This window comes from Microtus pennsylvanicus, chromosome 13 (genome assembly GCF_037038515.1).
Source record: "Microtus pennsylvanicus isolate mMicPen1 chromosome 13, mMicPen1.hap1, whole genome shotgun sequence".
Lineage (NCBI taxonomy): Eukaryota > Metazoa > Chordata > Mammalia > Rodentia > Cricetidae > Microtus > Microtus pennsylvanicus.
In genome coordinates, this window is record NC_134591.1 from 35,400,714 (window position 1) to 35,425,404 (window position 24,691).

The following is a 24,691-nucleotide window of genomic DNA, read 5'->3' on the forward strand; positions in this document are numbered from 1 at the left end:
TATACATAATTATTTGTTTACTCACAAACACAACAGGAAACTCTGCTAGTAGTTCTAAGTGTGATAAACCCAGAATTTAAGAAATTGTCCACTGCTCACCACCCCAAAAAAGCCAGGTAGTGATGACACACACCTTTAATCCCAGCACTCTGGAAGCAGAGGCAGGAGGATCTCAGTGGGTTTGAGACCAGCCTGGTCTATAGGCTGTCCCAGGACAGTCAATGCACATTTTCTGTGTACAAAGTAACCATGCCTCAAGGAAAAATGAAAAACAAAAATAAGACCAAAAACAAAAAAAAACTGTCCGCCCAAAGTTCCTTTAATCCAAATAAAGAGCAGACTATCCATTTCTAAAAGTAAATCCTATTTTTTTCCTTTCAGGCCAATGATGTATATAACTTAAATTTTACTTTCTATTCAGAAAATCGGTCAGCTAAAACAAGCAAACAGAAAAAAGCAAGGAGCCAAGGATAAAGAATAAACTAGTAGAAAATACATATTAATAATATAAAATTTTAATAATGTAAATAGATATATATGCGTGGAATTTTAAAAGTATTTCAGCTCTCAATTTAAATCTACAATATAAAATGAAAAACAAAAAGATCTATATATTAGATTACACACACATATGGAGGGGTTTGGAACTTCTAAATTAATATAATTTACTTTCTTTTCTAACAACATTTTTATAAAAACCTAGTAGCCGAGAACTGATCACAAAGTAGAACACTGCATCATAGTTCTCCTATGTCCAGGCCACACGCCTTCTGTCTTTCTGAGACACCAACAACTTCTGGTCCACCCTTTTGTCTCCCACTCATCAAGAAAGATAACAATATTTAGTGTGACAGAAAAACTGTATGCTTTTGAATCTGCTGCCCTAGCTTCTAATCTTGGCCACCTCCATTTGGTTTCTGGGACCTCAGAAAAATGTGTCCTTAACTGCTTTGAGTCTGAGGTTCCTATCAATTGAATCCATAAATGCTATGAGCATAAAGCCCTCAATAAAATGCCTAGCATATGATTAATTACCCATTAAAGTTAATTTCCCTCCCATCATGCCTCAACTAATGATGAGCTACCATGATTCTGAGGCCAATAATTAATAATCAATCAATCAATATTTAAAAAAAAAACTTCAAATAGCTGGATCTGAAAGTAGGCTTTTAAATTTAACTTAGCTATGCAAGTTTTACAAAACCTCAATTTTTTGAGAAAAACTATTCAGCAATATCCCTCATGATTTCCTAAGAGAATGAGCCTACAGAATTATCATCATTACATCCAATCAGTCTGTACTGATTCTTAACTAGACAAAAATAGTATTCCTTCAAGCTTAATATTTTATAAAGAAAACAAGCAAAAGTATGGAGCTCCATGAAATAATATATCTATTGATAATAATCTTCTGCTTCTCTGACCATTTTGTTTAATGATTTTTGTCTTACAATTTTTATGAAATATAACTTCATACATTAAAATTTCTACTAGGTTACTTTTTTCAGATTTACTTATTCTCATTTTATGTATGAGTGCTGGCCTGCACGTGTGTGATCATATGCATGCCTTGTGCCTGAATGCTAAAGAGGCTATGAGCTATTCTGAAAGTAGAATTCCAGATGGTTGTAATGTGGGTGCCCTGAACCAAACCTGTGTCCTCTACAACAGCAGCAAGTGTTCTTAGCCACTGATCCACCAGTTAAATAGACAGTAGCCGAGCAACTTACTTTCTGATTACGATCGCCCAGTCTTCCGTGTAACTCCTTATACAATCTCTAACATGTGGATCCATCTCACTGTTTCAAAAAACAAAATACATTTATAATTTAGACAGAAAAGAAATAATTACTATTTTTTAAGTAGAACACAAGAGATTTATGGGTCTCCCAAAAGCACTTCCAAGGGAAGAATATTAAATTTTTGCTGTAGTTCTTTTTATAATAATAAACAAACATTACTTAAATAAAGTAATGAAAAACTTCCTACAGTTACATTAAAACTGAAACAAGGCAATGTCTCCTTACCTTTCTTCAGGCACGGCTGAAACAAGGGTCCTGCAGTCCCGGGGACTATACACAACTTCAATATCATCTGGAGGGAATTCAACCAAATCTCTCAGAGGCCCAGAGTCCACAGCTAAAGGGTGAGTGATGAGGTAATCTTCCAAATCCACAGGATCGACTGCTTCAGTAAGGGGCACCTTAGTGGAGAGGAGTGTGCGCAAAGAAAGAGGTGAATAATAATCTGACAACTTTAAGCAAAGGAAAAATAAACCCATTTTTAACCCAGTCCTTTGGAAAACCTCAGCAGATATTTTCAGATGCACTGAGAATCACAGCACACGGCCATGTGCTCCCTTATGCTTTCTTCACACTCTTAATTCTCACTTGCAGACTCTTACCATAATTCACACATTAAAGAAAGAAACAATAATTAGCAATCTTGCTACACTTTACAGCTTGCAGTGTACTCACTAGAATGATTATTGTTATCTCTAGAATTTGTATCGTTAAGTTTCTCAAAGCTGCCTTTATTTTATTTGTTGTTACTGGTGACTATCCTAGCAAATATTTTTGACCAGACTGTGATAAGTTAAACAATGATGCCCCCAAAACTTCCCACACCCTAATTCATGACCTCTGTGCATGTTAATATGCATGGAAATAAAGTACAAAATCCTTCCACGTGTTTTTTAACTCTTTAGCTTAAGATGGCGATGCTGTCCTGCATTACATGAGTATGCTCTCTGTGAAGTCATCAATATTCACTTAGGAGAAAAAGGTGACCTGGGCTGTATACACTGAGGAAGAAGCCATGTGAGGTGGAGTAAAAAGACATTTGAAGATTCTAACCTTAAAGGGTAAGTGATGTAGCTTCAGGTAAAGGAACGTCAGAAGCCACCAGAACCAGGAAGTGGCAAGGACTGACTTTCCCCCAGAACTACTGCAGGGACAATGACCCTGCCAGACCTTACTTCAGTTCATTTCTGTTGACTTCAGAAACCCGAGCTCAGGACTGAGGGAGTAAACTTCTATTGTTTTGAGATACCCAGTTTACAGTCATCTTTAATGGTTTAACAATAACCACAGAATATTTAATATTCAGACCCTACTTATATTATATATTATTAGTAATAGTCATTGCATTTTACCCTGGCTGAAAATTACTTTTAAAAGATTTCTTTTAAGTGTGTGTGTGTGTGTGTGTGTGTGCACTCTAGAGACTGCACTCACAAATTTAAAGCTAGTGGGGGGTGGTCATCAAACAGCTCCCCCACAACCAAGTATGAGTTGTGTGGGGCTCAGAAAGAAGGATGAGAAAATATGAGACAAAGGTTTGTTTTTGAGGTAAGTCGACTGTGGTGGTATATCAGTGAATTTAAGCCCCATGGAGTTTACTCTTTAAAGTGATAGATTGTATGGTAGGTGAGCTACAACTCAATGAAGTCATTTTTAAAAAGCTGAAACAGAACTTTATCCATTCATCGGAAATAGAGAAGAAACATGTCTACAAGAAAGCAAAGCAACTTTGACCTAACTTCTAAATAAGCCAATGGTGTGAACACAGTTCAAAGTTAGGGGGGCAAAGAGGGGTAAGAGCACAAGAACATGGCAAGAATCTCTACTGATCTAAGATCAAATCCCATCTGCTGACAGTTTCCCAAATTCTAATGTGAATGAACCGAGTTTAAAAAAAAAATCATGAAACCAATAAGGAAACAGCACACGCCCAACTGTAGATGACAGCAAGACATTGCTGCTGATGTATGCAAACTTGTGCAACCACTTTGGAAGGCAGTATGGCGGTTTCTCAGGAAATTCGGGATCAACTTACCCTTGGACCCAGCAATACCACTCTTGGGAATATACCCAAGAGAGGCCTTATCATACAACAAAAGTATATGCTCTACAATGTTCATAGCAGCATTGTTTGTGATAGCCAGAACCTGGAAACAACCTAGATGCCCTTCAATGGAAGAATGGATGAAGAAAGTGTGGAATTTATACATATTAGAGTACTACTCAGCAATAAAAAACAAGGACTTCATGAATTTTGCATACAAATGGATGGAAATAGAAAACACTATCCTGAGTGAGGTAAGCCAGACCCAAAAAGAGGAACATGGGATGTACTCACTCATATTTGGTTTCTAGCCATAAACCAAGGACATTGAGCTTATAATTAGTGATCCTAGAGAAGCTAAATAAGGAGAACCCAAAGAAAAACATATAGGCATCCTCCTGAATATTAACCTTCAGCAAGCGATGAAAGGAGACAGAGACAGAGACCCAAATTGGAGCACAGGACTGAAATCTCAAGGTCCAAATCAGGAGCAGAAGGAGAGAGAGCACGAGCATGGAACTCAGGACCGCGAGGGGTGCACCCACACACTGAAACAATGGGGATGTTCTATTGGGAACTCACCAAGGCCAGCTGGCCTGGGTCTGGAAAAGCCTGGGATAAAACCGGACTCTCTGAACATAGCGGACAATGAGGACTACTGAGAACTCAAGAACAATGGCAATGGGTTTCTGATCCTACTGCACGCACTGGCTTTGTGGGAGCCTAGGCAGGTTGGATGCTCAACTTACTAGACCTGGATGGAGGTGGGTGGTCCTTGGACTTCCCACAGGACAGGGAACCCTGATTGCTTTTCGGGCTGGGGGGAGACTTAATTGGGGGAGGGGGAGGGAAATGGGAGGCGGTGGAGGGGAAGAGACAGAAATCTTTAATAAATAAATAAATTAAAAAAAATCAAAAAAAAAAGATGTACTGGAAGAGTTGAGAGAATACAAAAAAAAAATCATGAAACCAATAAGGAAACAGCACACGCCCGACTGTAGATGACAGCAAGACATTGCTGCTGATGTAGTTATGTGTGATAATGAAAATGTCAGTGTGTTCAGTACTCTATCTAGTTCAGGGTGTCTGAAGACTTCATGATCAACAAGTACCTTTTCAAAGAAACTGAAAGAGAAATTTAATCCAAACAGCACTGCACACACCCTCTGAAAAAATACTGCTGCTAAGAAAATTTAGAAAGTGGAGACTGGTAGAAAAGGTGAGGCAACAACAAAAAAGTAAAAAAAAAAAAAAAAAAAAGTATGAATCCTGACAGACTGAATTAGTAAGTAAAGAACAAATTTTTTAAAAATGCTATTTTTAAGGGAGAATTGTGAACGTGCTCAAGTCACTGGAATAACCCTTGCTCTTAAATTTAAACTAACTCTAGTCAACAACACTGAGCATCTTCTCTAGCCACACTCCTGGATACAGGGGTACAATAAGTGGACACCCAGATTTAAACAGCACTGAGGTTGTGCCAAGGGGTGAGAGATAACATGAGAGAAGATTAAAGAAATCAAGGAGTGGATGCAACAGAGTAGTTACACAATGCTCAAAAACTAAGTTCTTTGGTGAGAACTGAAGAGGACATCAAGGGACAAGGACAGTAAAAAGTTAGTGGATTTGAGGTGTGTGAATCCTCACAGTCAGGAGGATAGCTAGAATCAGGAAACCAGAATGAGAAGACAAGAGATGTAATCAGAATGGGGAGCATAAAACAGATTGCATGAGTTGTAGCTATTCATAAAAACAAATCGGGTGTCTGGCTACATGATTTTCAATAGCTGATGAAAGATAACACAACGAAAGGCAAAGAGCTAAAAGCACCAACAACATACACGAAGGAATACCCCCATGCACCCAGAAATCCATGTATGCTAGCCTTCCCAACCAGCATATTGCTGCTCATAAAACTAAATTCCGGCTTTAAGGTTTAGTAACACAATTATAACAGGTCAATCAAACTCTTTTTCACACTGGCATATAATGTTTGTTCAATAATCAGTATTTTTCCTGAGCTTCATGTAAAAACTGTAGAATCCCACCTTTTGTGTTTTATGTTTAAGCTAGAGTCTCACATGTACCATACCCATGCCTCCACCTCCAGTGTGCTCAGATTACAATAAACACCACGCCCAGACACTCCAGTGTGCTCAGATTACAGTAAACACCACACCTAGACACTCCAGTGTGCTCAGATTACAGTAAACACCACACCCAGACACTCCAGTGTGCTCAGATTACAGTAAACACCACGCCCAGACACTCCAGTGTGCTCAATTACAGTAAACACCACGCCCAGACACTCCAGTGTGCTCAGATTACAGTAAACACCACACCTAGACACTCCAGTGTGCTCAGATTACAGTAAACACCACACCCAGACACTCCAGTGTGCTCAGATTACAGTAAACACCACACCCAGACACTCCAGTGTGCTCAGATTACAGTAAACACCACGCCCAGACACTCCAGTGTGCTCAGATTACAGTAAACACCACGCCCAGACAATCTGTCCCCTTTTACACACTTTTCTAGTTTTCCACACTTGAACTTTAAAGTACTATAATTTTAAGATAAATGAAAGTTTGTTTTAATTCATATTCCTAATATAAATATAAGTTTAAATAAAAATTACTATCTCGTGATAGCTTTTTTCATAGGTTATGATTTATTTATGTTTATGATGCTTGGCCTACAATGATTCAATAACTATTCCCTTCTATTAAAAGGGAGAGAACTATGAACCCACATAGAGCTTACCTCAATGCCTAACTGTAGAAGAGTCTAGTATTTTCACCTAATGAATCTATGTATAAAAGCCCAGCACTGATTAAGTCCTGCTGTAGAGTTTTGGAGTTGACTAGGACACCAGCACTTCTCCAGCACCCCATAACCCTTTGTCAACTCGAACGGCAAGAATGAGGAGGCAACAGTGAAGGCTAACACTAGTGTAGAACCCAGTTTACTGACTGACTTCTCCAGTACTTTTTCATGGTCTCCTCAAGAATGCACCTGTAACACTCCATGGCTTGAATGTGCTACTTACTGTGGTGTGATGGGATATATTGCCAACTATGTTGAGGTTTTTGAGCAGCTGGGGGGAACCACTGTATTGTGCAGAGATCTGCTTTCTGACTTCAGCAGCAACAGTTCTAGAACAAAGAAATAATACATTACAGACACATGCACACCACAGATAGATAGATATATTTAAGAAAATAAAACATTTATAATGAAGGGAAGTACATTAAAATTTTGTTTATAAAATAACATCTAGGCATATTAAGGTTAAATTCATAAAGAATCTTAACAATTTGGTTCTTGCTTATAATTATAACATCTTTTTCGTTTTTATTTTTTTGAGACAGGACTTCACTACATTGTCCTGGTTGTCCTCAAATTCACTATAACATCTTTTAATATTGATGGAGGATACAAGCAGTACAGCTAATTTTTTACATGGCTGGTTTCTAATGTGACATTTTAGGAATACAATCTATGATATCGTATAAGTTATAAAATATATACATAAGTTAAAATGTAAAGATTGAAAATAAATTCTAAACTATTTTATAAATCAACCTATGCTAAGAATTGGAAGAAAAAAGTCTTCTTTCTTCTATAATATTACTACCACCTCATTTATGCCCCCCAGAAAACTACTTCCTATTTTTACTTAAGTGACAATGTCCTCATACCCAGGTAATAAGAGCTTCCCATAATCTGATCCTAATTTCTCTCTCCAGCCTTTCATATTATTAACCAAACTCTTTTATAATCGTTCATATTGTTTGAAAATTTCATATATGCATACAAGGTGTTTTGGTCAAACCTACCTCCATCCCCTCTCCTCTAATCCCTCCAATTAACCCCACACGACTGTTCCCGCTCTACTTTATACACCCCTTTCTAACCCGCTGACTGAGTCACCTTAGTTCTGCCCATAAGTCTAGGACATCTACTGAATCATGGATAGCCTTTAGCAGTGGCTCTCCTGAACCAGATAGTTCCAACAAGGTACTCACGATCTAGAAAGACACCCCAAGTTGACCTCTGACCTCCACATACACATGTACACGTGTACATCCACTTCTATGAACACACACACAGGCTCTTGCACTCAACGCCATCATGAAAGCTCTGTACAGCATACATCACACATGAATCCTTGACAGATGTAACCACAAAGGCACTACCATAACAGAAAAATCTTCACTTGAAAATCAGCAGGAGAATGCAGTAATCCCAAGACTTTAAGGTATTTGGTGGCCCTTATATATTAGTATTTTAAATGTATTTAAATAAATATTTTAAAACAAAATTTTAGACATTCAAATGGATGCATAGCTTACTAATGACTATAATCCTCAGTTTCCACAAAATTGTCAACTAAAACAATCAGTGACTTCCAAACACGCAATAAATAACTTCCCATTATATTAATGAGAATTTTTTCAATGTAGGTCACAAATACAACAAAGAGTACTATCCACAGACCTTATGCAATTGTATCTCAATGTCAATATCTAACCTCTACCCTGATTCTCAAGCAACTACTTCTCTATTTTATAAAATTTTCCTCCTATTCTTTGACTCGTTACCAAAATTTAACCCTACTTCCTCTCGTTATCCCATGCACTTAAAGTGGTACCTACCTGATGGCCTGGTGTCTATGCAGATGCGACAATAGTTTTAAGAATATTCTCAAGCTCACAGTTGGATTTAGAACCTCAATTTCCAATAGAGTTTTCAGAAAAATCTCATTTTCCAAAAATTATCCAGAATTAATGTAATCCTTCCCTACTTTATCTCTTCAGTGTCTTTTTCCTTCTTTCACAACCAAATATCACATAGAAATTTCTTAAAGATGGTTATAAGCTAAATATGCAAGTCTAAGTGTTTTATTCTAAGACTTATTCTCTAAGGCTCAAGATACTGAGCTGTTCATTTTTCACCTTATATTAATGTTTTGAAAGAGACTCTGTCTCTATCTCCATCCATCACCAGATGAAGGTTCTATGATGATATGCAAGATATTCGTCAGTATTGCTATAGGATAGGGTCATTTCAGGTTCCCTATCCCCAGCTGCCCAAGGAATTAACTGGGGACCTCAGCTTGGGCACCTGGGAGCCACTCTAGGTTCAAATTTCTTGCCAACCCTAAGGTGGCTCCCTTAACTAAGAATTGTGCTTCTGTGCTCCCCTATCCAACCTTCCTTTATCCCAATCCTCCTTTTTTCCCCAAGTTCCCCCCTTCCTCCCCTTCTCCCTTTTCTCTCCCCATCTCCCCTTACCCCCATCCCACCCCACCCCCAAGATCTCAATTTTCTCCCCGGCAACTTTGTCTACTTCCCATAGCCAAGAGGATAACTATATGTTTTTCCTTTGGTTCACCTTCTTACTTAGCTTCTTTAGGATCACCAATTGTAGGCTCCGTGTCCCTTATTTATGGCTAGAAACCAATTATGAGTGAGTACATCCCATATTCATCTTTTTGGGTCTGGGTTACCTCACTCAGGATAGTGTTTTCTATTTCCATCCATTTGCATGCAAAATTCGAGAAGTCATTGTTTTTTACTGCAGCATAGTACTCTAATGTGTAGATATTCCACACTTTCTTCATCCATTCTTCCATTGAAGGGCATCTAGGTTGTTTCCAGGTTCTGGCTATTACAAATAATACTGCTATGAACATAGTTGAACAAATGCTCTTGTCATATGATAGGGCATCTCTTGGGTATATTCCCAGGAGTGGTATTGCTGGGTCCAGGGGTAGGTTGATCCCAAATTTCCTGAGAAACCGAAACACAGATTTCCAAAGTGGTTGCACAAGATTGCATTCCCACCAGCAATGGATGAGGGTACCCCTTCCTCCACAGCCTCTCCAGCAAAGGCTATCATTGGAGTTTTTATTTTAGCAATTCTGACAGGTGTAAGATGATATCTCAAAGTTGTTTTAATTTGCATTTCCCTGATCGCTAAGGAGGTTGAGCATGACCTTATAGAGACAGAGACCCACACTGGAGCACTGGACTGAGCTCCCAAGGTCCCAATGAGGAACAGAAGGAGGGAGAACAAGAGCAAAGAATTCGGGACCACGAGGGGTGCACCCACCCACTGAGACAGTGGAGCTGATCTATTGGGAGCTCACCAAGGCCAGCTGGACTGTGACTGAAAAAGCATGGGATAAAACTGGACTCTCTGAACATGGCGAACAATGAGAGCTGATGAGACGCCAAGGACAATTGCAAGGGGTTTTGATCCTACGTAATGTGCTGGCTTTGTGGGAGCCTAGCCAATTTGGATGTTCACCTTCCTAGATATAGACGGAGGGGGGAGGACCTAGGACTTACCACAGGGCAGGGAACCCTGACTGCTCTTTGGACTGGAGAGGGAGGGGGAAAGGAGTGGGGGGAGGGGGAGAGAAGGGTGGAAGGAGGGGGAGAAGGGTGGGAGGAGGGGGAGGGAAATGGGAGGCCGGGAGGAGGTGGAAACTTGTTTTCTTTTTTCTCATTTTCTCAATAAAAAAAAAAGATTTAAAAAATAAATAAATAAAAACAAAAAAAAAGAAAGAGACTAAATCATGATTCATAACTGACAAAACTTGGAAGCAACTAAGCCGTTCTTCAATGAATGAATGGATAAACAAAGTATGTCACATCCATGGAACAAATTACTTATTTGGAAAAGGAAATGAGTTATCAGCCATGCAAGAAGAGTCAGTTCCAAGAAAAAGAAAGCAGTCTTAAAAGACTACATTTATGACATAATGAAATAGGCAAAAGCATGCACAATGACTCTAGGGGCTGAAGGGGAACAAGAGACGGGCATTTAGAAGCCGTCCTAGCCGGCTTTCTACTGATGTGATCACCATGACTAAAAGCAACCTGAGAAGTTCTGAGGCAGAGACCACAGAGGAGTGCTGCTTGCTCAGCCTGTTTTCTTATATAACACAAGGATGGTACCAACCATCATTAGTTGGTCCCTCCCACCTTAATTATTAAGCAAGAAAATAAATGCCCCATAGACCTGGCCTATGGGGCAATCTGATGGAGGTATTTTCAAGGTTGCTTCTTCTTGCCAGAAGTTTGTGTCAAGTTGACCAAAAAACAAACAATTACGAAAAACAAAACAAACAAACAAAAACTCTCACCAGCACAGAGAGGGAAACTATTCTGTGTGACACTATAATAGTGGGTATATGTCATTAAATATCAGTCAAAAATCCTGTTGTACTCTGTGGACTTTAGTCAACAGTGATTCATAGTAACTCCAGCTCATTTCATTAAAACTAATGCATATACACACTAATGTAAGACGTTACTAGTAACAAAAACATTGAGAAGGTAATAGTAATATAGCAAAAATCATCATGTTTCCAGAATTTTAAGAGTAAGAACTTGGGTCTTTGTAGCCCCAACAAGCTAGATTTAGGCAGAGAAAGGAGATTTACTTAGTGTGGCCATATTGAGAAAAGGAGAGAGGAAAAAAAAACACCTCAGTTAACTAGGAGTGGGTAAGGGAGGAAGAGAAGAGCTTCAGAAACAGCTAGAGGAAATCAGGTGGTGGTGGCACACACCTTTAATCCCAGCATAGGCAGGCAGATCTCTGTAAATTTAGGCCAGCCTGGTCTACAGAGTGAGTTCCAGGACAGCCAGGGCTACACAGAGAAACCCTGTCTTGAAAAACAAAAATATAACAAAGAATCAGCTAGAAGTAAAGTTGAAAACTGGAGAGGGAACACAATTTTTTTTTCTTTTGGGAGGGAGGGAGAGAGGGAGGGAGGGAGGGAGAGAGGGAGGGAGGGAGGGAGGGAGGGAGGGAGGGAGGGAGGGAGGGAGGGAGGGAGGGAGGAAGGACAAGAACAAATTGAGGAAAGGGCAGAGGGCGATTTTACAATTGCCTTAGTCTTTGCAGGGAAAGACAAAGGCAGACTCTTTAATTGATGACTGGATTAAGCTTTTCCCTTTTAAACTTGAGGGTGGGCAGGTACACACACTGTTGATTGTCAGAGGAGTTCAAAGGACAGCCTTTGAGATTTTGAGATTCCTTTTTCTCCTTCTACCATGTATGCTGGGGAAATGAATTCAGTTCACTGGCCCTTCACTAGGCCTTTTAATGGAGTCCATACAATGCATGCATTTCTTTATTTTTTAAACTTTCTCTTTATTTATTCTATGTCTTTCACACCATGCATCTCAATCCCATTTATTTCCCCATCCCTTCTTATCTGTCTTCTGCCCTTGCAGCACCCCCCACAAAAAATAAAGGAAAAATTTTGTCATGGACACTGTACTGTGACAAAAAGAGTCACACAGTAACCACTTCTATCTATGTATCTATGTGCAAGTGTTCATTGCAAATAGTCACTGGTCTGGTTTGAGGCCTCTGGTTTCTGCTACACTACCAACGCTCTTGGATAGCCTGTTGTCACCCTATGTCATAGAGATCCTGCAGTTTTGGGTCTGCAGGAGTGGCCCTTCACATGCTCCCACAGATCACAGATGGGGTGGACGCAGGGTAAGCCAACTCATAACCCTAGTTCTGGGCCCACCAGCTCTCCCTTGTCCTCACCACCAGGGTGAGCTCTCCTGCACTCTCCTGGCTAGTTCACCCCTTGCAGCAATGGACAAGAGAAAGGGCAGGTTCTACTGCTTTCACGCCCCCAGGGTGGGCTCTCCCCCACCAGGATCTACTGTATTGCCTAGGCCAAGTACAGGAGCCACTCTCCTGAGTGCTAATCCAAGTATTTCTTAATCATGATTAAAGACCTTACATTTCTGATTCATTTGCAAAACTGACAAAACAACAACAACAAAATTCTTCAAAAAGAAATATAACCAATTTGGGTTTTGCTGTTGTAGAGATAGGGTCTCACTGTGCAGTCCTGGATGTCCTGGAACTTGCTTATGTAAATCAGGCTGGCCTCAAAGTCACAGAGATCTTCCTGCCTCTGTTTCCTAAGTGCTGAAAGGCATAAGTTACCATGTTCATTCTTTGAGATGTGAGAAAGAGAACTCAGTTTTGTCTCAAGAAAGATTACCTATCAACTGACAATTTCAATATTAAAGAGAGAAACAAATGAGAAGTTATTTTTAAAAAAAAGAGAGATTATCTTTTATTTAATAAAAGACATACACAAGACAGTCCTCTGTGAAGTGGGGTCCATTCACTGACCTAAGTCAATTTTGCCCCTCTCTAACTCATCTTTACCTGTGATATTTTTTTTTCCTTCTGAATTCTCCTGAGTCATTCCCTCCTACGGGTTACCTCTGATTCCAAGAACAGCTGATGTGCTTACTGTCTTTACAACAAGAGGCCAAACCACCGCCAAGTACCCGGGCCTCACAGGCAGATAATCACATGATGATGATGTCCAGCTCTGCAGAATTACCTCATTGCCTGATGAGAGAACCTAGGCTAGGCTATCGTCCCTAAGAGGAACGATCTTCTCACAATGGGAACTGATTTGTTCCCTCCAGGGATGAAGACTTTTCTGAAGCTTTGTAGAAACAGTCTCCCCACCCCAACTCTCCCCACATACCTTGGTTTGTTTTGGGGTTTCACTATGCAGTCCAGGCTGGCCTCCAATTTCAGTAACACTCCTGCCTCAGCATCCTGAGTGCTGGGATTGAGGCATGACCACATGACAGGGTTCAGAACCACTCCTGAGATAATGATCAACCATACTACCACCGAACTGCTTATCTGCTCAGGAAATCACCAGCAGGCAAACCACAACTCTTGCTTATTTACATTCTCTACAAAAACCTCAAAGCTCTTGTTACCCCCTCGAAGACAGATCTCAAACCACCAGACTCTCTGTTCTTTCCTGTCCCCACACCAATTAAAATGCCTCTCATGCCTTTCAGCACTGCTCGCCTGTGGCATTTCAGGACGGGCAGCCAAGCCTCCTCTGCTCAGAGCCCCAGAGATAGGCCTCTGCAAATACTACAAATATGTATTACTTTCACATGCTGTCATGTTCCTAAAAGGGAATATCAGTAATAATTTGAAAATAAGATGTAATAATGCAAAAAATAAATCATTTCAAAATAAGCTGTAACAGCAAATGTTCACTGCCCAGAGAAGGGACCTATTTCAAGCTCCTGAATACCCCGCCCCAAAAATACTCCATCTCTTAACCATACTATAATCCAACATATCCAAAAAAGGTACATTGCTTTAGGGAAGGTACAAGGCCCTCCCTACTATATCTAGGCTGAGCAAGGTATCACCCATAGAGAATAGGTTCCCCAAAAGCCAGTTCATGCAGTAGGGATAAATCTGGTGCCACTGCCAGTGGCCCTCAGTCTGCCTCAGCCATGCAACTGTCACCCACAGTCTGAGGAACTAGTTTGGTCCTATGCTTGCTTGTTCCTTCCCAGTTCGGCTGAAGTTGGTGAGCTCCTATTAGCTCAGGTAAACTGTTTCAGTGGGTGAACCCATCATGGTCTTGACCTCTTTGCTCATATTCTCACTCCTCCCACTCTTCAGCTGGACTTTGGGAGCTCAGTCCAGTGCTCCAATGCAGGTCTCTGTCTCTGTTTCCATCCTGGATGAAGGTTCTATGGTGACATTTAAGATATTCATCAGTCTGACTGAGTCAAGATCAGGCTCCCTCTCCTCTATTGCTTAGGGTCTTAGCTGGGGTCATCCTTGTGGATTCCTGAGAATTTCTCTAGAGCCAGGTTTCTTGCTAACCCTATAATGGTTCCCTCAACCAAGATATCTGTTTCCTTGCTTTCATCTCTGTCCTTCCTCCTTCTCATCTATCCCATTCCCTCAAGTTTTCCTCACCCCTCTCCTTCTTCCCTCCTCTTCCGCTTCCACCCTCCCTTCTCCCTCTACCCCCTTGCTCCCAATTTTGTCAGGTGATCTTGTTTGTTTCCACTTTCCAGATGGATCTATATGTTTTTCTTGGGGTTCAGCTTATGACTTAGCTTCTCTAGGATCGTGAAGTATAAGCTCAATGTCCTTTGCTTATAGCTACTATCCACTTATGAGTGTATGCTCCTCAATTATACTATGAAAATTTGTACTTGAGTCCAAGAAAAAAATAATCCAAAATTTGATCTATTTATCTTTTTTCAGCTCTCCAATTCTACAAACTCCCTCACTGTTAACACAAATCACAGTTTTGACACAAGAGATAACTTGGCTGGGCCAGTTACAAAAGAATGCTGGAAACCACCAGCAGAAGACACCTATCAAACTATGATAATAAAATGTGTTCTTTACTAAGAAAGGGTGGTTTCCAGTTTTGAATTTGGAGATCTTTTTAGTTTGTTTGTTTTTGTTGTTGAGACAGGGTTTCTCTATGTAACAGCCCTGGCTGTCCTGGAACTCACTCTGTAGACCAGGCTGGCCTCAAACTCAAGAGTTTCACCTGCCTCTGCCTCCTGTGTGCTGGGATTAATTAAAGTCATGCACCACCACCACCAGGCTCATATTTGGAGATCTTGAAGTATTGTTTCAATATGTAAATTTAAAGAAGGAATCAAGAAGGAATCAAAGAAGGAATCAAAATGGCACAGGAAGGAATCATAAGAATGACAAGAAATAGAAAGGAAGTTATTGAGAACTATTTTCATGGAAGAAAACTGAAAAGGATTTTAATCAAAAGTATTTTGAAATACAGAATAAGATTCTGCCAGAGAGTAAGATGACTAAACAGGATTGACTATAACTATAGGATAACCAAACAAGCAGAGATGAGGCACAGTAGCAAGACTACCTGGAAATCTACTTCATCTCAGTATTTCTCATTATCAAAGAAAACCCCAAAAGCTGCCTGTGGATCCAGAGTCTTAACTTTTCTGGTCTGGTGGAGATTGTCTTTCATAGATGGAGACTGCTCTTTCATTCCCAGCCGTCCAGACCCAAATAATCACACAGAAAATATATTAATTACAACACTGCTTAGCCAATAGCCTAGGCATATTTGGCTAACTCCTATATCTTAAATTAACCCGTTTCTATTATTTTGTGTATCACCACGAGGCTGTGGCCTAATAATAAGGTTCCAAGGTGTTTGTCTCCTTCAGCAGCTACATGGCATCTGACTTCACCTACTCTCTATCTTTGTTCTGGTTTCCTGCCTGGCTTTGTTCTGCTAAGTCACTGGCTCAAACAGATTTATTCATCAACCAATAAATGCAACACATATACAGAAGGACATTCCATGTCTTTAAGGTTTTTAACAGCAACGATGTGACTGAACTGAAGGGGAAATGAGAAAGCAAGTTGCTCTAAGGGGCTGATATCCTTCAGAGAGAGGTCCTGTTTCCCAGGGTAAAACCCACTGGCCAGTACATCTGGGGAAAACTCAGTGTACATTCTGAATAAAGAGAGGAACTGTCCAAACTCTCCTAAGAGACTGAAGTCAGTGACCAATCTGACACCTTTACATTTCCTCTTTCAGATGAGCACTAAGAGGCCAAAATCTCCTATTTGATTCCCTTCAGTACAATCCAGATTTCCTAAGCACACAAGAAAAGATTTGGTTACCGGAAAAGACATAGGAGTTTTATTAGTGTGGTGGTTTGAAGGAGAATCTAGTATGTTTGAATGCTTAACCCCAGTTAGTAGAACTCTCTGGGAAGGATTAGGAGGTGTGGCTCTTTTGCAGGTGTGTCACTGGAGGTAGGCTGTGAGGCTTGGTCCCCAGTTAGTAGAACTCTCTGGGAAGGACTAGGAGGTGTGGCTGTCATTGGGGGTGGGCTGTGAGGCTTCAAAAACCCACGTCATTCCCAGTCTTGCACTCTCTCACTGCTCCACCTTAAACACCGGGATGCAAGCTCTCAGCTCCTGCTTCAGCACCATGCCTGCCTGCCACCACACTCCACCAAGACGATCAGGAACTAACTCTCAGAAACTGTAAACCAGCCCCCAGTTAAATGCTTCCTTTTATAAGCTACCTTGGTAATGGTGTCTCTTCACAGCAATAGAAACTAATTAGGATGGATGCTTAAAGAGGTTATTGAATGTACCCAGTTAACTCATCCTGGAAAGAAAACTCTTTACAACTAGCTTCTTAGAGTAACAAAACCCCCAAATTTAAGAGACCTCATAGCCAAACTAATGGGCCCATGTGTCTACTATCAAAAGGATAACTAATTTTTAAGGAATCTACCAGTAGCCCTATGTGGTAGTTTGAATACCATAGGTCCCCATAAGCTCATAGGGAGTAGCACTATTGGGTGTGGTCTTGTTGGAGTATGTATGGCCTTGCTAGAGGAAACGTGTCATTGTGGAGGTAGGTTTTGAGGTCTCCTTTGCTCAAGCTACATTCAGTGTGACACAGAGTTCATTTTCTGTTGCCTGCAGATCAAGATGTAGAAATCTTGGCTCCTTCTCTAGCACCATGTCTGCCTGCATATTACCATGCTCCCTGCCATATTGATAATGGACTAAACCTCTGAAATCATAAGCCAGTCCCAATTAAATGTTTTCCCTTATTAGGGCTGCTGTGGCTGGGCGATGGTGGCATACACCTTTAATCCCAGCACTCGGAAGTGTTGAGATAGGGAGCTGCAGGCTGCATCCCCAGCACCCAGCTGCCCGCATGGCTAGCTTATGCCCTGAAATAATTACACAGAAACTGTTTTCTTTTAAACACTGCCTGGCCCATTAGTTTCAGCCTCTTATTGGCTAGCTCTTACATATTGACCTAACCCATTTCTAATAATCTGTATAGCCCATGAGCTGGCTTACCAGGAATGATCTTAACCTGTGTCTGCCTGGAGTGGGAGAATCATGGCGACTCACTGACTCAGCTTCTTTCTCCCAGCATTCTGTTCTGTTTACTCCGCCTACCTAATTTTCTGTCCTATTAAAGGGCCAGGGCAGTCTCTTTATTTAACCAATGAAATTAACACAAAACAGAAGACTCTCCCCCATCACGGAAGGCAGAGACAGGCAGATCTCTGTGAGTTTGAAGCCAGCCTGGTCTACACAGTGAGTTTCAGTACAGCCAGGACTACACAGAGAAAGACCCAGTCTTCAAAAAAAAAAAAAAAAAGAGTTGCTGTGGTCATGGGGTCTCTTCACAGCAATAGAAACTCTAACAAAGACGCCCTACTAGAGAAATGAGAACACAAACCAAAGGCACACTGCCTGGAAATTACTGACAAATGGATTTACAATCAAGTTACTGGCCCCAGGAAGCTCTTAATCTAGTTCTTAATTTTTGTCAATATTTGCCAGCTAGAAGTAAGCTTTCCTTTGCAGAACAGAAAAAGCTTAAGTTTTAAGAGTACTCTTAGAAGAAATGGTCCCCAGTTTGCAATACCCACATCTAAGACAACAATGGTTTTAGTCTCTTATTTCAAACATAGCGTATGGTGGGACAGAGAGATGGCCCAGTGTGTACAGATGTTTGCACTCTGGCCTAGCAACCTAAGTTCAATCTCTAGACTCCACATAAATGTGAAAGAAAGAGACGGAGCCTACAAAATTACCTGTCACCTGACTTCCAAACACTCACATGTGTGTCCACACACGTGCAGCACAAACACACATTTGAGGAATACAATGGGAGATACATGCAGCATGGAGACCCTGTCATCTGATAAAACTGAAAGGGCCCAATTTTACACTTAAGGTCACACTGGTCAACTGTGGAAAGGCTCATAGAAGTTGGTCATTACTTCTGTCTGTTGCTGTGCTCACACATCAGAGCTTCCCCAGGCAGAAACTAATAAAATGCTATGTGGAAGGTCCTTCCATAGAAAACTAGCTCTGAATAGGCACCTTGGTATGGAAATTAGCAGGTAATAAAATATAATCAGTTGAGAGAAGATGATGTAAACCCTTAATAGGTACATAAATCTATTAACTTCCATTTCCTATAGGGTTAAAACTTTAACCTATAAGCCAGGGACGAGGTATATTTTAAAATGGGAAGTTGAGGTCCCCTCAGGACTAGCCAAATCCCATTAGGACAGGATATTATATATCTTAATACTATTCATTCTTCCCTTACATTACAAGGTATATCTTCCTGGATTCATCATATCAGAATCCTGGTGATACAAGAACAAACCCAGGTGAGTTACTAAGACTCGTGCAGAAACTAAAGGAAGGAGACCTACCTCCTAGTTGTTCTCATTTGTACAGTTTCCTCACCTTCTGAATACTTACCGTCTTTTGTGTGTTAACCAGCAACTCAAAATGAATTTAATGCACTGTACTGTAAGAGAACCACAAGCATCCTTTTTGTCTTTGTCTTCTAGTTGACCTCTTGGCTGAGCTATGTTTTGGACTAGATTCCCCCAGGACTAAACCTCTATTTTCTGGGCTACTTAAGTTGGGAATATCAATGATAATGATTTCATTCATAGTTTATGTCATAATTAAATAATGCTTTAAAATATTGTAATAAAGCAATTATTAGAGAACTCAAGCTAAGGTGCTAGGCTACTTCTGGCAACCCACAACCCATTACGCATTATTGTCAACAGGATTTCACACAACTACTAGGAAGATACTGAACCCTCTGCCAGTAAGCTGTTTAGGAATAAGAATGAGATGTGTCTAGACAATACTGAGCCACTAAGCAAGGTGGGCATCTTTGGAAGAAAACATCTATATTATGTACTCTCAAAGTATCCTTTTCCTATTTTTTTAAGTTTTTTTTTTTAATTTTACATATTAATCCCAGTTCTCCTTACCTCCCCTCATTCTGCTCACCACACCTTTCCCTCACCCTACCTCCCACCCATTCCTCAGAGAGGGAAACCTAGGAAGTCTGTCCCATCACCACATTGAGGCCTCCCCGCTGTGTCTAAGTTGAGGAAAGTATCTCTCCATAGAAAATGAGCTCCAAAAACCCAGTTCATATACTAGGGACAGATCCTGGACCCCACTGCCAGTGGCCTCATAATGCCCAATCCACCCACTGTCACCTGAGTTCAGGGGTCTAGTTCAGGTTCCGCAGCTGTCAGTCCAGAGGCGGTGAGCTCTCACTAGCTCAGGTCAGGTATTTCTCTGGGACTCCCCATCATGGTCTTGATCCCTTTGCTCATATTATCGCTCCTCCCTCTTTGACTAGACTCCGCAAGGTTGGCCTAGTGGTTAGTTGTGAATCTCTGCATCTGCTTCCATCAGTTACTCGATGAAGGTGTGACAGTTATGGATGGCAGTCCGCAATCTGATTACAGGGGAAAGTCAGTTCAGCCCCCTCTCCACTACTGCTTAGAGATTTGTCTGGGGTCATCCTTGTGTTTTCTTGGGAATTTCCCAATGCCCAGTTTCTCACTAATCCCATAATGGTTCCCTCCATCAAGATATTTCTTTCCTTGTTCTCCCTCTGTTCTTCCCCGACTTGATCTTTCCGATCCCTCGTGTTTTTAAGATATAATTTTATAAGAAAGCTTAGCATGCTCAAAAGTGTATCCTGTCCTGTCCTCCATCTTAACATTTCAATATGTATGCCACTGACACAAGGCTAAACCTGTCCAAACATACCCAATGTGTATGTTTGTGTCTGTGTGTACACGTGCATGTGTGTGCAGTATGTATGTGTGCCTGTGTGTGTACAACAGCACATGGATGAAGATACACTCAGAACTATACATAGAAAGACACCATAAAACAATTTAAATGTCACCCACCTTTTTTGAAAGGGTTTCTCAATGGCCTGGGACATGCCCATTAGCTAAGCTGGTTAACCAGCAAAACCCAAGAACCCACCTATCTCCAGCTCCCAGCAGTAGAATACAAAGTACACAACACTGCACTCAATTTGGTATGTTGGTGTTGGGGACCTAGCTTAGTTCCTCATGCTTGTGTGGCCAGAACTTAACCAACTGAGCTATCTCCCCAAATTATATTTTGGCTTATGGTTTCAAAGTGTTCAGTATCTGGTCTCGTGTGCTTGGCAAATGTCATCCACCCTGGTTTTTTGATGGTCTTGTTTTTAATGGTCTCATGGCTGCCATTGTGGTGGCAGAGATGTATGGCAGAGGAGTTTCTTCATGGACAGGAAACAGAGAGAAGAGATATACAAGAGGCCAGAGCAAGATACAGCTCACAGGGACACACTCAGTGTTCTACTTCCTCCAATTACTCCCCAGTTCCTATCACTTAGCACGTCCTAATAAGACCATCATATTTTGGATCTATCAAGAATCTATTAATTTCCTTATGTCAAAACCCTCATGCTCTAATCTCTAGAGATGCCCTCTGAGACTCACCAAGTGAACGTCACTAACTACCTAAGCTTTAATCTAATCAAGGCGATAGTCAAGACAAACTATCACAACCATCTTTCCTTGAACTATGATCTTAAATTGAGCATGCCCAAGAATATACTCAGCCCTAAAAGTCTTACCCACATGAGTATATACAGGCTCACGGAAAAAAAAAAAAAACCTCCATACTTCCTTTGTTCAAGAAAGGCATAGCTTTGGAAATAGCCTTCAGCTCTCCTTACCTGCTGCAGAAAATAAATCTTTCTCCACTTTTCTTGGCTGTGCTTGTTTTGACATCACACTCATTATATTATGAACTATTATACCCAACTATACCATGGATACAGAGCATCCCAAAGCATTCAAGGAAATACAGGTTCCAAAAGACTGGATCAAATAAGGACTAAATTAGTAAGTGCAGCAATCTACCAGTAGAGATGAAACCCTTGTCTTAGCTGCAATCAGCTTGATTCCAGCCACAGGGAAACCCAATGACTATAATCTTTTCTTTTGACAGAAGCACAAAAATTGCAAAGTGGTTTCTCTGGAAAAGCAGCAACGCAACAACTGTGCACAGAATGTGGTGGGAGAAAAAAGCACAGTGCAGTATCAAGAATCTGGCCCCTCGAGTTCCCAAAAACCTGCAAAAGACTTGGAGACAGCCTCTGTTCCCACTGTTAGGAGTCCCATAAGAAGACCAAGCTACGCAACTATAATATATATTCATAGTATCTAGGTCAGTCCACGCAGGATCAGTGTCTGTAAATCCTTATGAGTCCAGGTTAGTTGATTCTGTGGGTTTTCTTGTGTCCTTGACCTTTCTGACTCCTACAATCCTTCCTCTCCCTCTTCTGCAGGATTCCCCAAACTCTGCCAAATATTTGGCTGTGGGTCTGCATCTGTTTCCATCAGCTGCTGGATGAAGCCTCTGAGATGACAATTGGACTGGGCACCAATGTGGTCACAGGAGACGGCCAGTTCTAGCTCCACATCTGCTATTGCTAGGGCCTCGGTACACCAAACACTATTCAAAGCTACACTTAATATTCTGGGACACTCTATGAAACAAGGACCATATAAGGATACTGAAGCTTCAAGATCATTACGGTTACATAATTAACTAGGAAAGGTGCCAAGATCTGAACACAGAGATGCCACAGTTAACCACTGTTAATCTGCTATACAGTCCATTCTGTGGATACACCGAAATGTATTCAACAAGCCTCTATTAATGGACATTACACTATTTCTAGTTTTCCCAAACATTATCACTAGAATGTAAATTCTCTGCTGGAGAGATGGCTCAGTGGTTAAGAGCATTGCCTGCTCTTCCAAAGGTCCTGAGTTCAATTCCCAGCAACCACATGGTGGCTCACAACAATCTGTAATGAGGTCTGGTGCCCTCTTCTAGCTTGCAGACATACACATAGAATGTAAATTCTCCAAGACAAAGAACGATTTTTGTCTAAATGGAGAATTATAGGTAACTTCTGTCTTCCTTTTGGGCCTTCCAGATTTCCAAATTTTCTGTAACAAATGATTTTGTAGTGAGAAAAACAATTTTAGAAACTATAAAATGTAAAAGAACATGCCTAGCCTTAGAAAAGATAGGGACAGGGGGGTTAAGTTATATCTATAACAGGCCTAGCTATAAACACCCATTATTCTAGTCCTTTAAAGATTAAGTTCTAGTATGCCTGAGCAACAGTGTAAGGCACTGCTTCAAAATGAGAAAGTCATACAGGTATACAATGTATCCATAATATATATTATAGAGTCAGATACTATACATATACTTATACATGGGGTATATGATATATGTGTAGCATATAGTATAGATAAGAGTCAGACACACACACACACACACACTTCCCCAGAATCAACTTTCCAAAAGCAAGCAATTTTGGTTATAGTTCATGTTCGTTTTTTCTCTATTTGCCCAAACTTAGTTCACAGCTCAGGTAAAGACAGTTAAAACACCTAATTACGAAGTATGAGAGCGGTAGGACATTCCATCGGCCACCATTGTTACAGTCCGTCTCCAGTCTTGCCAGGACGCTGAACAGAATTCTAAGCTGAGGCACCATCTGTGGGTCACGTTTATGTGAACCTGTCTAAAGTCTTTAGGATGAGCCAGAGGACTGGACCAGCACGAACACTGCAAGCCAAGGAAAATTAAACTCAGGCTGAGACGCAGACAACAGGACAGAAAGAGACCTTCTACTTGATGTATTTAGTACTTTAAGTATAGCTCCTTTCCTGAGAGTTATATTTGAAATTATATATTATATGTTATATAATTTCAATGTGTATTGAGATTTTAAAAACTGATGAGAGCTGTTTCATGGTTCCCATCTGATACAATTTCAGGATACCTGTCAACGCCTTATGAAGTACTATGTATTTCAGTGTATATTTTAAGTTTCCTCTACTAACTAACACACAGTAACAACACTGCTCTCCACTTTATAAAGCATATTAAATTATAAAACAGTGGGGGAAACTCAGAAACAAAAAAAAAAAGTATCTGTGAACATTGGCACTGACCTAAAATTAACAAGTAGAAACAGGTGGAAAAAAGTCTACAGTAAAAAGTCAATCTTCCTCCTCAAAGTAAACAAAGAAGATTCAATACATAAATATTCTTAATTCCACCCTATTTCTTAAGAATGGAGTCAGACTCATCTTGCTTACAAGCATATAAATCATATTTTTCATATGAGCTATATATATATTAATAAATCCTTGCTTATTTAAAGTTTTTTTTCTCTTTCTTTCTTTTTTTTTTTGGTTTTTGAGACAGAGTTTCTTTGTAAAACAGTCCTGGCTGGCTATCCTAGAACTCACTCTGTAAACCAGGCTGGCCTTGAACTCACAGAGATCTGCCTGCCTCTGCCTCCCAAGTGCTGGAGTGGGATTAAAGGCATGCACCACCACTGCCAGATTGGTGGTGGGGGGGGGGGTTTGGCTTATTTTTTCCTGTTTTTAAGACAAGGTCTCTCTCTGTACCCCAGGTTGCCAAACTCACAAGATCTTCCTGCCTCAGCTCGAGTACTGGGACTATAAGCACAAACCGCCATACCTGGCTTATCCTAACTTTAAATGCTTCCTAAATCTGTGTTCTCTCCTACCTCTTCCTACGGTATTTGACTACAACTCGTAACGTGCTTGTAGCCAGGCATGGTGGTGCACAACTTTAATCCAGCACTCGGGAAGCAGATGCAGGGGAAAGTCCCTATGAGTTCAAGAACAGCCTTGTTTGCATAGTAAAATTCTTTGGGGAGGGGGCAACAATACAATACACTTGTGAAAATCTGAACATTATTTTGCTTAGATCAGAAAGAAAGCGAAGATTTCTGCTGGTTCAGCACTACACTGGAGGTTGTTGCCAATGAATTAGGACAGAAAAAAGAATGAAGTCTGAGGAAGAGTAGAGGTGGCAAACCACTCCAGTCAGGAGACACCAGTTTTACACTCCGAGGCTGCCACTCTCAGCTAAAGGTTGGATAAAGGGTATCCCTTGGATAAGGCAAGCCCCAAGTCCCAAGCCCTGAACACCTGAATTAGTTTAATGGAAAAGAAACGAAGGAGCCATAAAACATCAAGGGTATGGAGAGCTTGCCGGTACTCTCTACATTATGTTC

General features: G+C 40.7%; 1 protein-coding gene across 11 annotated transcripts in view; it reads right to left on the reverse strand.

Moving 5' to 3' along the window:
* Positions 1-24,691, reverse strand: part of Dock7 (dedicator of cytokinesis 7) — a 189,995-nt gene that overhangs the window by 150,664 nt on the left and 14,640 nt on the right. For all 11 annotated transcript variants that reach the window (XR_012907580.1, XR_012907581.1, XM_075946991.1 and 8 more), the window contains exons 2-4: positions 6,899-7,004; positions 2,028-2,203; positions 1,731-1,799 (exon numbers count right to left, since the gene is read on the reverse strand). Coding sequence is in view for 9 of the 11 variants with exons in the window: in XM_075946991.1 (XP_075803106.1) it covers positions 1,731-1,799; positions 2,028-2,203; positions 6,899-7,004 (351 nt within the window). In the remaining 2 variants the exon portion in view is untranslated. The remainder of the gene's footprint in view (positions 1-1,730; positions 1,800-2,027; positions 2,204-6,898; positions 7,005-24,691) is intronic.